General features: G+C 42.9%; 1 protein-coding gene across 1 annotated transcript; it reads right to left on the reverse strand.

Annotated features, from left to right (window-relative positions):
• Positions 1-6189: 6189 nt before the first annotated feature.
• Positions 6190-14883, reverse strand: LOC126282105 (uncharacterized). Its single transcript, XM_049981565.1, has 3 exons — positions 14059-14883; positions 9928-10239; positions 6190-6502 (listed from the first exon to the last, which is right to left on the reverse strand). The coding sequence occupies exons 1-3, from the start codon at positions 14815-14817 to the stop codon at positions 6293-6295; spliced, it is 1281 nt and encodes a 426-aa protein (XP_049837522.1). The 5' UTR covers positions 14818-14883; the 3' UTR covers positions 6190-6292.
• Positions 14884-15225: the final 342 nt, after the last annotated feature.

Consider the following 15225-nt stretch of genomic DNA (forward strand, 5'->3'; position numbering starts at 1 on the left):
GTGCAAAATCAGGACCAAAAACAATGTAAACTTCGTATTAGCTTATCTAGCAGAGTGAACGAGTGATGAAAATGAAATTTAGAATGCAATAGATTGACAGCACAAAGGTATGGAATAATAATTTTATTCCCATATTATTTTCCAGTAACTTACAAATTAGTGAAAAAAATGCTGATTTTTCACGATAAGACGAAAGCAGGGTATACTCATACTTCTTTCACAAATACCGTTTTAAATTAACGCTGCAAAGCCAGTCTCAGTCCAGCAACCAATTTAGAGCCCCCACCATCCCCAGAATAGTGAGTTTGATTTCCAATTTGGCTAACAGGCTAAGTAGCAAGAAACATCGCATTGAGAACAATGCTTTCAACTTCGGCTTATTTCTTGTTGGTGAAAGGTATTTGTAATCAGTTGTGGAAAACAGTTTTTGTATAAATAGAGCAAATGAGAGCTGTATTTGTACTACTAAGGATAAAAGATAATAACTGTCTATGTTACATGTTAATAATTTAAATCTATCGTACTAGATTAATATATGGTTTTGTTATACTGGGGCATTGTATTCGGCGTAATTACATTTGCCACAGTACAGATATTGGACCATCGCATTCACCATAGCCGTTCATTTGCCAGAAAACTGCTACATGTGAAGCCAGGCATTGTTTGAATTGTTTTACACCTGTTGCTTCTATTTCCCAGCCTTCTTTTGGATACGGGATTTGGATTTTTGTTTAGTAATTCATTCAGACGTTTGTATAAATTATCTCAGATTTAGTTCCCAGAAATCAACAATACTTCTTTATATGATAAGTCTCAAAGCAGGGTATATAATGGGACGTTGCAAGCTTAGAATTGATATCTAATTTCCTGGCACACTGTCTGTTTCGTGCAAACCAAGCATCTGCGCGTTAGCGTACTTTTCTGCGAATGTTCACTCACAATAACAGCCGGAAAATGTCTCCATGTGAATCGCAGAGGATTCTCGTCATCGTTGCTCCTTCTCCTGCTAGCTTTTTTCCCTTTCTGTAGCATTTTTTTCTACGATATCCCTTACGACAGAAAGATGTAACTCTGCGAGTGCCTTTTTTCGCCCTGTTACTGACCGGTGGGCCATTTAGACTGCATAAATCCACACACTGATCCCACTGAGCTCAGTAACATGTCACAACTGTCAACTGAACCCATATTCGACCTTGCGGTTTCTTTATTTTTTCGCCAGTATTTCTGTCAGTCTTCTCTGTTTCAACGATTTGTGTTGTGTGACTTGTGGTCAATATGCACACCTCTCTCCAAACGAAAAAAATGGCTCTGAGCACTATAGGACTTAACATCTGAGGTTATCAGTTCCGACCGACCGGAGTGGCCGTGCGGTTCTTGGCTCTACAGTCTGGAACCGGGCGACCGCTACGGTCGCAGGTTCGAATCCTGCCTCGGGCATGGATGTGTGTGATGTCCTTAGGTTAGTTAGGTTTAATTAGTTCTAGGCGACTGATGACCTCAGAAGTTAAGTCGCATAGTGCTCAGAGCCATTTGAACCATTATTTTCATCGGTCCCTCAGAACATAGGAGTACTTAAACCTAACATACCTAAGGACATCACACACATCCATGCCCTAGACAGGACCCGAACCTGCGACCACATCGGTCGCGCCGTTCCAGAATGAAGCGTCTAGAATCGCTCGACCACGCCATCCGGCTCTCTCTTATAGCACCACTTGATAGCAAGGATTTTGTCAGTGGACGGTTTCTCCTCGTTTTTATTTCTTCTGCAGTTTTGGAATTTTACGTCTATTCTCATGAACAGTTCCGTATGTGGTCTCGGCGGAGGTTCGAGTACTCCCTCGGGCATGGGAGTGTGTTCTTGTCCTTAGGATAATTTAGGTTAAGTAGTGTCTAAGCTTAGGGACTGATGACCTTAGCAGTTAAGTCTCACAAGATTTCACAGACATTTTGAAGAGTTCCGTATGCTGATGTTCCATGGTTGTGAAGCCAGAGTAACAGGTCCGGGCTCGAGTACCAGTTATCGACATATAGAATACGACCTTGTTCCAAATACGGTCTCATAAGAGTTGTCACTACAACGCCACTTTTCCCTAAAGTTTAGAATCCAATTTGTGTTGTTGCGCCTGTATATGAAATAAAATTCAAAATGTATCCACTCTGACAGTCACACAGTACAAATGTGTTTATTCCAAATCTAACTTCTTAAAAGGTAATTGTCTTCTGAACAGAAAGAGACTTTCAGATATACAAAACCCGTGATGTGGAAGAAATTAATTACGAAGCGTCTTACGAACTTTGTCAACAATCGTCGTAATTTTAAATAGACTGTCGCCCCCGGTACTCGCAGAGTTATCACTGAAATGTAGCACTCACAAAAGTAGACTAAGTGGGTCTCGGGACATAATTACACTGAAAACTGGTGTGTTCAAAAGTGTATCTAGGGACCAATAAACACTTAATTTTAATTTCTTAACTTGCACCATTAGAAGACAAATAGTAACAAAACAATTCATTTCCTCAAATCCAGTGTAGTTCCACTTTGGCAGCCGGGAATTCACGGATTCGATAGTATTTTTTCTGGTGTAAACGAAAAACGATTTGTTCCGTCGGCAATAAATCAGTTCTTCAGACGTAAATATCACAAAATGATGAAAGAATGGTTGCGTCAGTATCTAGTTCACACTTGTGTCCTGAGGTCGGGTCATCAAAGTAATCATACAACGGCTGGAAATCGGTTTCCTTACAGTCAAATCAGTCATTTAAGCGAGCTCTTTTCCGAAGTGTTTCACTGTCACTTCTTGATTCCTCGGATTCAGAGGAACTGCTGACTGTAGTCCTTGCTCTCCCCTCTGATGTAACGGACTGAGGACTACAGCTTCGAGATTCTGTTGAAGAGTCATCACTGCTAGCAACATCAGATAATGTACACTCACTGTCGCTCCTAGTGAGCATATCCAGGATCTCATTATCTGTGCAACCACGGCGACGTGACATATCTCCCGTAGAGAGCAAGAAAACTGACGCAAATACGGGAAGCGAAGTCGAATTCTGCAAAGAAGAAGCACAGCAACGAACATTTACGCGCTCCGGAACTATACAGTCAGGCCATTGAACAGCTCATGGAAGAGCGGGGCGGAAAGATGGCTCTGCGTGTTTTCACGTCTCTCACGCTCAAGTAGCTGTGATTCAGCGCGCCTCAACTCGTCCCTAGCGGTGTAAAGGCTGAGGTTCGTAAGAGCAATTGCCAGCGGGCTCGTGCACATGCGCAGAGCTGAATTCGCGTATGAGCAGTGCCTTCTCCCGCTTCTGGCTACTTGAATCGTGGCTGTTTGCTGTATGGGCAGTAGCAGCAGGTAGCCAGATGCTAACAGGAAAAATTTTTCTGGCGCGCCCAAGCTGCCAGATTTGCGCATGCACAGAGAAAGCTGAGTTGTAGTGGAGGGGGGGGGGGGGGGGAATCCTTCCCCACGTGACCCGTGTATATGTTTCGTGGCTTCGAAATATTGCTGCTCTCTTCGTTTACAGCTCCCACGTCAAATTAAATCAAAATAAATTTCTGGGGCCGGGAGCCATCAAGTGAATTAATACGCATTCTCATAACCATGAAAGACCAAAATAAGTTAGTAGTTTCTATTTTCTGATTTTATATTATTTCCACGTGATTAGGAATCAACCATTAATGTCTTAATGAAGCTATTTCTGTCTGTTTTGTAGAGAAATTTTCTTCTATTAATTTTTTTTCTGCTGAGGCAGTTAGTTTATTTGGAACGAAGTGTTTCATTCCCCACTATTGGCTACTTTCAACTCCGTTCAATTTCAAGTGCAAATTTGCATTTTCTGGGACGAATGACATTACACCATAATAAAGAACCAAACATGAGATTACAGTGCTGGACCTCTGAGAAAACTGGTATCACGAAAACCACATGAAAAGCTGAATATCAGGTACTTCAGAGTGCATCTGGACATAGAAATGTGCAATAAGAGTGGAATGAAGCATTTTACTGTGGTTTATGTTCCCATGCTGTCTGGAGTAGTCTCTGATGTCCTGTTCCTTTTATGAAACTGTAAGATCTCTTAATGCTATATACGTACGAAAATACGTAAACATTTACTTGAAGCTGACTAAGTAGGCAAATTTGGTCAGTAGTTTTGAACTAAATAATTTGTTTCAAATATAATGACAGCTGTAGCAGAATTTTACAAATCTTCCTTCTGTGAAAGTGTTTATCAATGACAAGGCACTTGTCTAGTACTTCCTCTAGGCCTGAAGTTATTTCTTAAATTTGTGTTTACGCCTTAAATTTATAGAATGACATTCTATGGTAAATTGTAGACTGGCAGCATACCGTGTTTTATCGTTTTAACTCCTCACATGGCTTCATATTAAATCCTAGAGTAGAATATAAACTGTCAGTTATACGGTTTCTTTGCCTCACAGATCAGCTTGTTAATTTTTTGCACATTTTGAAATTGTCGTGAAATTTATTGTGCTTTATTCCGGTGTGAGCCACACAAGAAACTGTTTTCTTTTCTTAATAAATTTGTATTCCATCCTACTAGCTTTTTGCAGTGCTGTGTAGATGTAAACCTGTTGGCAATGCTACATAACAATATTGCAGAGTACGAATTTAATAAAAAAAATTGTGTCAAATTCACCCCATAGCAATATGTTATTGTACTTCGAGCTGTGGAGCCTAAATTTGAAATGATATTTTGCCAAGAACTGCTTCATTATTTGCATCCTTTATTTGGGTAGGATATGATAAAGCAATTGCTCTAACAAGGGAACCTCCCCATCGTACCCTCCTCAGATTTAGTTATAAGTTGGCGCAGTGGATAGGTCTTGAAAAACTGAAGACAAATCAATTGAGAAAACAGGAAGAAGTTGTGTGGAAGTATGAAAAAAATAAGCAAAATATACAAACTGAGCAGTCCATGTGAAAGATAGGGAACATCAATGAGCATCTCACCTGAGGAGCGCCGTGGTCCTGTGTTTATCGTGCGCAGCAGGGGAACGAGAGGTCCTAGGTTCGAGTCTTCCGCCGAGTGAGAAGTTTAATTCTTTATTTTCAGACAATTATTGTTTTGACAGAGCACAGGGAAAACTGTTCGACTGTGAAACTGTTGCAGTTATTTGTTGCAGTTTATGTGACAAACTCTTATGTTTTCATCATTTTTTTCGGAGTGATTATCACATCCACAAGAAAACCTAAATCGGGCAAGGTAGAAGAATCTTTTTACCCATTCGCCAAGTGTACAAGTTAGGTGGGTCGATATATTTCTGTCATGTGACGCACATGCCGTCACCAGTGTCGTATAGAATATATCAGATGTGTTTTTCTGTGGAGGAATCGGTTGACCTATGACCTTGCGATCAAATGTTTTCGGTACTATTGGAGAGGCACGTTCTTTCGTCTACTAATCGCACGGTTTTGCGGTGAGGTCGCAAAACACAGACACTAAACTTATTACACTGAACAGAGACGTCAATGAACGAACGGACAGATGATAAAATTGCGAAAATAGAGAAAGGAAACTTTTGACTCGAGGGAAGACTTGAACCTAGGGCCTCTTGTTGCGCAGCTGCTCACGCTAACCACGGGACCAAGGCGCTCCTGAGTGCACACGCTCCTTGATGTTGCCTGTCTTACACATGGACAACTCAGTTTGTATATTTTGCTTATTTTTTTCATACTTCCACACAACTTCTTCCTGTTTTCTCGATCGATCTGTGTTCAGTTTTTCAAGGCCTATCCACTGTGCCAAATTATAACTAAATCTGAGCGGTGTGCGATGGGGAGGTTCCCTTGTAAATACAACTATGTATGACCTCTCAACAACATGCCGCAGGGCTGCACATGTCACGTGATGCCCCACCACGAAATTCCTCCAGAAATTCGACGAAAATCCCATGAGCACAGCAAGCACCAAGCACGGGTTGCCTACGTCATCGTAGCCGCGCATGCGCAATACAGCCTGTTGCCTGGCGCTGTCTGGTAGCTGCTCAAATGAACCCCTGGTGGCATTGTTCGCGTCAACATGTCCTTAGCGCTGTAGGGAAAACCTAAGGGCCGAGCTTAACCACGTCTGGCGCACCAAGGCAACCGTGAGGCATGACGGGTTAACACGACCCCAGCAGTGAAAGGGTAAACGAGTTGGTAGGTAAATTTGAAAGACGGTACGTTTTGCAAAATACATAAATAATTTATTAATTTACATACAAGAAGCATTAACATAACAGAATGTGACTAAGTGCCCCATCGGGGCGTTGGCGCCGCGGCGACGATCAGTAGCCGCCTCCCAGGTACTTGCCACCGCTGTAGCCGCCCCCGACGTACTTGCCGCCTCCATAGCCGGCGTCCCCTCCGCCGCTGGCGTGTGCGTAGCTCTGACCGCCTCCCGCCTGCTCCTCGGCGCCGTACTGTTCGTCGTGCCCGTGGTACGCCTTCTCGCCGTGGGCGGCGTCGTGTCCGCTAGCTGCGTCACTGTGGGCGCCCTAAGCGGAAGGGATGGTCACCGTAACTCACAGACAGGCACATTGGTATTCACTGCCCTTATTTATATTGTGTGTAGATATTGTGAAAAGCATTTGATTACTGTAGTCAGTCAACATCATCCAAATCAGTTACAACAAAGTGGTCATAGTTATCTGGTAAATGACATTGGGATGCAGCATTCCTAGTAAGTATATACTGTGTAACTCCATTGTTCTCTGCACAACTTCTACAAGCTATATCCATTACAACGTGCATCCTGCGTTTAAAAATTGTCCCGCTCTACAGTTTTTACCCTGTCATGCTTTTCTCCCAAAAAGGCTGTTAATTTTTCCCATCAGCTTATCCATTCTTTTAGTCAAGTTATTGCATAAAACTCGACTTTCCATAATTCGGTTCTATACCTCTTTATTAACTATCTAACCTAACCACACAATTCTGTACGTTTATCTGTAATATCACATTTGTTCTAAACTGCACTGTGTAACGTCCACATTTAGCTGCAATATGAAGGTAGTCTCCAGACACATGCTCTTAGAAAAATTTTGCTTTTACATGCTACTAATGTATTTCTCTTCTTCAGATAAGCTTTTACAGACAGAGAACTATAACATTAGCAGAAATAAACTCTCCACATTTAATTTATAGTTCCCAACGCAGTAGGAAGGGGGTGTCGGAGGAGTAGATGTATGAATGCCATTTAAATCCAGAGAGGGCCTTCATGTATGTTAATTGCAGTGCTACACACTGCTAAAAATAGTTAAATGAGGGCAAGCGTCATCTAAATATTTTAGAAGATGAGGGTGGGCTTCTATTTATTTGGCAATCCATGAGATAACGAAATGGATTTTTATGAAACCCAAGAAAAATGTGGTACTTAGGAACCCTTTCAGCTGCCATGAATGCTTTTTGGTAATTCAAACCTAGTCTTTGTAGCGAAAATCGTCCAAAGACAAAGGATTTCGAATAACTTGTTACGAACCTTGTCACTAGTTTGCGAAACTAAAGAGTAGTCTTACCAGAGGGCTGCACGAATTAGAGGTAAGATGTTGACTGTTAAGGTGGATGAACATTAGAAAGTGTATTTTTCTGAGAGAAAAACTAATCATTTTGAAAGTACTGAGCTGAAAGTACAGAGCTGCTCTCACCCATGTCAGAGGGGACAAAGGACAGTAGTTTTGGAGCTGTAATCACCCTTTCCCAACGGATATTCATGACGTCTTTCTAGCATTAGTACCTCTTCATTAAGTGGTCAGCAGTTTTATTTTGGTTTGGATTTGCCAAGGGCAGAATTTCGATCCTTCATGTCGTAGCCAGACACACTGATCGACCTAAGATATGTGTCTAAATAGTGCAAGAAGTACGAGTTTTAGTAATATTCAGCATAAACATTGTAACGTTACGCGTCATAAGTAATAGGTGTCCCAAGCAATGGGTACAAGGGGGGGTTGTCAGTATCTATTTTAAGATAAGTAGTCTAAAGCAATATCTTGTTCCAAATGTGAATGTATGAAGTCTTGCACAAGTGATAAATTTCTTCCGGAATTGGCAAAAATGCATTCTGCTGATTCCAAAATAAAGAGTATGCAAAATATCAATTTTCAACGTTTGCAGAAGCTCAAAAAAGAGATTCGGTTACGTTTCATATAACCTTTATGTCATTAATTCAAATGAATGTATGCATCAATTGCGTCTTTACAACTTCACATTATGCGCAACATTTCGGAACACGTGGATTCATCTACAGGTGTTATGATTTGGATCTATGTTATGATTTTACAAAGTTACGCAACGGTAACACATCGACAGTTAATGATTATGTGGTCAGTAACCAGCTAGTTTATCATAATTTTAGATTTTTTGTAAATAACTGCATTTGTATTAACATTAGATACAAGGGAACATATAAAATTATGCCTCTGGACGCTCCATAAACAGCATCAGCAGAAGATTTGGTGACGATCAAACGTCATTGTTCACAGTTTAAAGTTGTTTGCTGCTTCAAGTGTAACTAACGTGACTTTTCAACAGTCAGCAATATCGGCACGTACAATTTAGGACCGAGGTCGAAGACATGAGAAATGATTTTTAGTAATTGCTAATATTACCAGAATGCTGGTGTATTACATCGTTAGTAAATCGATAGCGGCTCCGTCCAGTTCTATAGTGCTAGCAATCAGGTGTGTCAGACCTGGGGAAGATCACAAAGAACCGACAAGTGTGTCAGTGAAAATTGTGGTTTGGAATTGGAAAGTTGTGTCACTTGAGCGAACCTTGGAAACGAATGAGATATACTACAAAACAGCTTTTTCAAAAGAGAAATCCTGCTCAAAATCTCAGAATTTGAAGCTGAGTTCTGGAACCATCAGGTTAATAATGCTCATGTGCCTGTCGCCGTCTAAACATTCAAAATCTGGTAATGATATTTCCATTACTACTGTTACAACCACCTTCTGTTACCTCATGAAGTAACTTGTTTCTAAACCTTTGGCATATACTGAACCCAGTGAAGGACTATCTGCAACGGCCGTTGTGGCAGAGCGGTTCTAGGCGCTTCATTCTAGAACCACGCGACCGCTACGTCATGGGCACGGATGTGTGTGATGTCTTTAGGTTAGTTAGGTGTAAGTAGTTCTAAGTTATAGGGCACTGACAACCTGAGGTGTTACGTCCCACAGTGCGCAGAGCTTTTGAACCATTTTTGACTATCTGAAATTTCAGGTGGCGAAATACTATGCAAAGTGAATCTCAGTGGCAGATTAAAACTGTGTGCCGGGTCCAGACTCGAACTCTGGACCTATGCCTTTCGCGGGCAAGTGCTCTACCAACAGAGCTACCCAATCACGACTCACGCCACGTCCTCACAACTTTAATTCTGCCAGTACCTCGTCTCCTACCTTCCAAACTTTACAGAAGCTCTCCTGCGAACCTTGCAGAACTAGCACTCCTGAAAGAAAGGATATTGGGGAGACAAGGCTTTGTCACAGCCTGGAGAATGTTTCCAGAATGAGATTTTCACTCTGCAGCGGAGTTTGCTCCTGACATGAAACTTCCTGGCAGATTAAAACTCGAGACCTTTGCCTTTCACGTGCAAGTGTTCTACCAACTGAGGTACCCAAGCACGACTTTCGCCCCGTCCTCACAGCTTTACTTCCCGAGTTCGAGTCTCGGTTCGGCACACAGTTTTAATCTGTCAGGAAGTTTCATATCATCGCACACTCCGCTACAGAGTGAAAATCTCATTCCACTATGCAAAGTGTTTAAATTATTCTTGGTGTAAGTCGATGGAGGAGAGTTGAGCCGAGGTATGAAACTGAGGGGACAGTGTATGTGCTTGGGTGTTATAATAATGAGATCTGCGCCTCTTGTGGTCTTTTAGTATAAGGAGTTGCCACGCAATGAGACAAACAGTAAATGGAGGACGTACCTTTGAGTAGGCGCCCTTCTCGCCCTTCTCGTTCTCGGCGTGTCCGCCCTCGAACTGACCGCCCTTCTTGTAGCCGCCGTGGCTGACGGCCTGCTTGGCTTCGAAGGCGCCGTCCTTGCTGTGGTGGCCGCTCTGGTGGGCGTCATCGTAGAACTCGTGGTCCTTCTTGTACTCGTCCTTGTGGTAGACGTTGTGGAAGCCGCTGGTCTTGTGGCCCTTGCGGTGGCTGCCCTCCTCCCCGAAGCTGGCGCTCTTGAAGCCCTTGGCTCCCTGCTGCTGGGCACCGTAGTGTGCCGCCTCGTCGTGGTGGGCCTGGGTTCAAAACAGCCACGTATGTCTCTCGCGTACCAACGGTCTCGTATGATTCCAAAGTAAGTCCTAATACACAAGCTGTTACCGAATTGTCCCATTCCTAATAATGATAACTTTCGACTCTGCCATACTCAAAAAAGCAGTCGCACGTTATTTTTTTATATAATATGACTCCCTTCTTAATACTAAAGGATGAAATAAGGAAACTGGTAAATCTTAAAGTCTGGTCTAGTAGCCATGCTCCACTTTCCGAAGTACAGCCGTGCGTCTCGTAAATCAGTGCAGTAACTTCCCGCAGATTGACAAAAATCGTACGTAACTGATGGAGAGGCACCAAAACTATAGCCTGGTTTATTGCTCAGCTTCCATTTGTCATGGTGCACAACAGTTTTTATACCACGACCATTGTACACAAAACCACCAAACATAGGCAATCGAAATACAGTCACGCTGTTGATCAGCGAAGTAACAGCCGATTGAAACTGACTCTGTATCAATGATATCTGTATTTCATGGCAGCTAAGTGAGTAGCAAAGGTGCGTAGTTTCGGAGAATGTTAAGAAAATATCTGACTATACCGAAAACCAATAACTACGAAATAAAAGAAACTATAAAGGACGTTGTTTAAGTACCATATAACCCCAAAAGCTATACATGATGACACTATTCAAAAGACTCGCTACCGCACTGAGCTATATCTCCACTATTCGTAATTAGTTATTGCGTAACAGGTAGAACGACGTCCAAAAAATTAAACTGATTTAACATAATACAAGAAACTAAGAACAGTCAAAAGGATTCGACTTAAAAAAGTTTTGTAACAGAATATTACATCGCAGTAATGATTCATATTGTGAATAAAACCCAAGAAGTATATCGTTAAAGAATTTCTAGAATCTTTTTAAAGTCGGACCATAGGATGCAACGTAACAGATGGCACTGAACTTAGTGTCTGTAAGAAGTTATAACCTAATACTCAGTTCTGTAGCATGCTAATCAAAAATCATAGCAATCGAATTGTGTCCCTTGAAAAAATGTCGCCCTAGAACTATATAAGCCATTTGTGTGAATAGTGCGGCAGATACAGAAGTAGAGATGAAACGGGTATTTATGAAAATCAGGAGAGTTCCGTACTATATACTGCATAAAGTTATTTCGATTGCTGTTCCACACAGACGTACGTGCATCTTTCCTTATCAAAGTCAGTGATATAGCGTTTAAAAGTGAACCGAAAATTCCCTCATTTGCGCCTACAGCAAATGAGTATATTATTTTTCCATTTTGACTGACTGCCATACAGAATGTTCTTTGTGATGTCCTAGTTCTTCTTTTGTGCTCTTTACCCCACTAACTTTCTTGAATTACTCATAAACTCTTATCGGGTACACAAGTTTTGTGTTATTTTTTTACCTTTAATAATGTTTCACTGACTGAAAACTCTTACACTTAAATCGGTCGCTTCAAGTGTTAGTTTTGACAAATTTTCCTGACTACATTCTATGAAAGTCTACTGAAAACAACGAAATATTTCGTCATTGCACGTTTTAACTAACAACTCACTGTGCTTTTGTTAACCCAATGGCCATTAAAGTTTCATTGTCGCTGTTAAAGTTTATGGTAATAACGGAAACCTCAAGGCGCCACCTCCCAATGCCGAACATCAACCGTGAAATAATTGCTTTAACAAGCAGTTGCCTCTAAACTAATCATTTCTTGTAATGTGCAACAGACAGTGAAATTAAAGATGTAGATAGTAAAATACTGGTGCAAAATATATTTTTCTACTGCAAGTTAGTAATCAAAAATTTAATTTCTGTCGCAATGAAACCTCATGTTCTTGTAAGAAACAGTGAATTTACCATGTTTACAGACTTGTGTTTTTGAAGGAATAATTTCGTTCATAATACAAGCGGTAGTTGGATTAAAATCATCCCTTGTGTTGATAATATTCTCTCATAGAAGACAGCACATCCAGCGTGGAAGACGCTCGTAATAATCCAAGGAACAGAATTGTTACACCATGTAATCTTCAGACATGCAATTGACAAGATTATCAAAGAGATAAATTACCATGCCTCCCGTCTTAAGGTAAATGAAGAGAGAAATGTATTCATACATCGACCCAGAGAACGAGAATAAATTCAGGTAAAATACGTGCAGTAATATAAGTACATTGTGCAAGAAATCTGCAACACCCATGAGAACGTCACGTCAGTCCTACGTAACACAACCTCTAGCTTTGAAATTGGCCTCAATTTCTGCGAGGAAGACAGCCAACGTGCCTCCTCAGTCATTCCATATTCAGTTCAAGGCGCTCATATAAAATTAGGTGACGTAAAGCTACAATTTGCGGAGTTGCTGATGTCTAGGTTTCACTTGCTGTTCCAAGTAGTCTGTGACGTTTTGTGTAGGACTAAGACTGTGTGACTTGGCAGGTCTTGGTAGCGTTAAATTAAGACAGTGGTACTGATGAATACATTGTACAGTATTCTAGGATGAGTAGGAGCAGTGTTTTGATTCTCAGTCAGTATCTGTTGCACGTGGAAAGTAAGTTCAGAAACGATATGTTTATGACAGTCTACCCATTCCAAAAGGAAGGTGACAGGACAATCGTAAATAACGACAGAGGGATCTTTGTTTTTCGAGGAACGTAAAAGATATTGCATTCAAGTTTACTTCAAAAAACCCAAACGCAGCTGACACAGAAGATCAGCGAATACCAAACGAAGTTTCTTCCAGGGTGCTCGTGAAAAACATTTTCCATTTAGTAACAGTATTGAAATATTATTCAATCCGAAACAGCCCAATCATCGGCATTCTCTTCGATTGCAGGAACGCATATCAATCGATTGACTTACAGCCTCTTCTTGACTTCCTAGAAGGGCGGGGACTAGACTCAAAGATAGTGTACCTCATAAGGAAACACTGAGGACACAAAGGTAAGTAAAATTTGTGGGAGATATGACAGAGCACTTTTCAATTAAAAACGGAGTTAGACTAATGATGCGGACTGCCACCACTCCAACCTCATCCTAGACAAGATAATTAGAGACGCTTACCCAACTTGGACGAGTTACAGAAGACTTTAAGATTGCTTGCCACGAAATACACGCAAATCAAGAGGTCAGATGCTTAAAGTATCTGTGTGGGATCATAGATCCAGCGGAGCTAGGAAAGGAAGCAGAGAGATTTAGATTACAATAACTCAAGAGAGCGTACAGGGGAACGCATGACATCTACAAGAAACAGTGCATGTCGAAACTTAGAGAGGTTACGCACTACAGCAAGGTGATCAAAGCTTAAGCTGTACGTGCTGCCGAAACTTTAATTCTCGAAGGAAGAACCAAAGATTATAATGAAAATTATTGGACCAAAATAACTGAGGACAGATATTGACTAAAATCCCGTAAAATGACAGAGAAATTACCAAATCTGGCAGCAGACACTAGGTTCAAATTTTGAGAACATGTTCAAAGACTCCCAACAATGAGACTTGGACACAAACGTATAACACATGTCCGAAAATTAGAGGATATAGCTTGGGTTCAGCTGCTAGGTGAGAATGACCTCGAGAGAATGCAGACAGAAGCACAGAAAGTAGTAGTTACCAAAATATAAATTGGTGGGTCGTATAGGAAAGAATGAGGTGAAAATATATAAGAACTAAGTGGACTGAAGAAAGAAAAGTAGCTCGCAGAACGAAAAGAGTCATATGGGACACAAGGGGAATGAATGCATTGAATGTTCCAATGGGCTATGTAAGATCAAAATTACTACTAAATAATTTAGAAAGTAATGATAACTGTGGGTTAGATTTACCTTCTTCTCACCAGCTCCCTCACTGTAGTGCCCCTTATCGGCCTCGGCTGCGTGGACGCCCTTCTCGCCCTTGTCGAATGACTCCTGCACCTTGTAGCCCTTGTCCCCCTTGCCGCCCTTGGCAGCGTGGTGACCCGCGGCGTAGGACTCTCCGCCGCCCTTCTTGTAGCCGGAGTCCTGGTAGCCGCCGCCCTGCGACCCGTAGTACTCTGCGCCCTTGTGTCCGCCAGCGGCGCCCCCGCCGTGGCCCAGGTCCTCCAGAGCTGCACTGTGCTCCAGACCTCCGTCGTAGTCGATGTGTCCGATGCCTTCGCCGCCCACGTATCCCAAGCCAGCGCCGGCGCCGAGGCCGCCTCCGTGTCCGAGGGCGCCGAAGCCCTTAGGCAGCACCAACTTGCTCAGCCCCAGCCCACCCACCGCGTAGTACTTGCCGAATCCAGGCCCGTAGTACTTGCCGTAGCCGGCTCCGCCGCCGAGACCCACGCCGCCTTCCACGCCTTCGGAACCGTAGTCCGCGTAATGGTCGTAGTAGGCGCTGCCGTCGCCGTCAGCGTCGCCGAGCTTCACCACCTGCACTGGACCCTTGCCGTCGGACTGGTATATGTACCCAGTGGCTGAGGAGTCAAGGTCCTTGCTGGCGGAGCGCATCATGTACATCTTTCCCCGGATGTCCTGCGCAGGATCCGGACTGGCGCCAGCCCACGCCGCTGGCAGTAGGCACGCCAACACCAGAAGGCTGCTCGTCGGTCTCGGCGCCATCGCTGCAAGAACTATCTGTGTGTGTTCGCCGAGTGCTACCTCCACCGAACTGTGCCGATTGCCTGCAGTCCCACACCTTTTATACACCGGCCGGCCGTATCTTTTCCAGAACCTTCGGATACCGATACATGGACACGTTAGGCAAACGGCCTCCGCGATCGTGCGCTCGCGCCGAAACGGTCCACTGCTTCTACAGCCGTGAATGTCAAAATACCCGAGCACGTGGGAAGCCCCCTTTTTGCCTCCATTTTCTCGTCCGCTGTCTTGGCTAACTATATCGCTCGAGGACACGGCCCTGCGGGCGTCTCTCTCGCAACGACTTCCCCCGGCGGCTCCGCCGAGTGGTGGGGAGGGACTATGTCGGCAGCTCCAAGTTCCATTGCACTTTGTAAAGCCAACGGAATTCCG

The sequence above is a fragment of the Schistocerca gregaria genome, chromosome 7 (genome assembly GCF_023897955.1).
Source record: "Schistocerca gregaria isolate iqSchGreg1 chromosome 7, iqSchGreg1.2, whole genome shotgun sequence".
Classification (NCBI taxonomy): domain Eukaryota; kingdom Metazoa; phylum Arthropoda; class Insecta; order Orthoptera; family Acrididae; genus Schistocerca; species Schistocerca gregaria.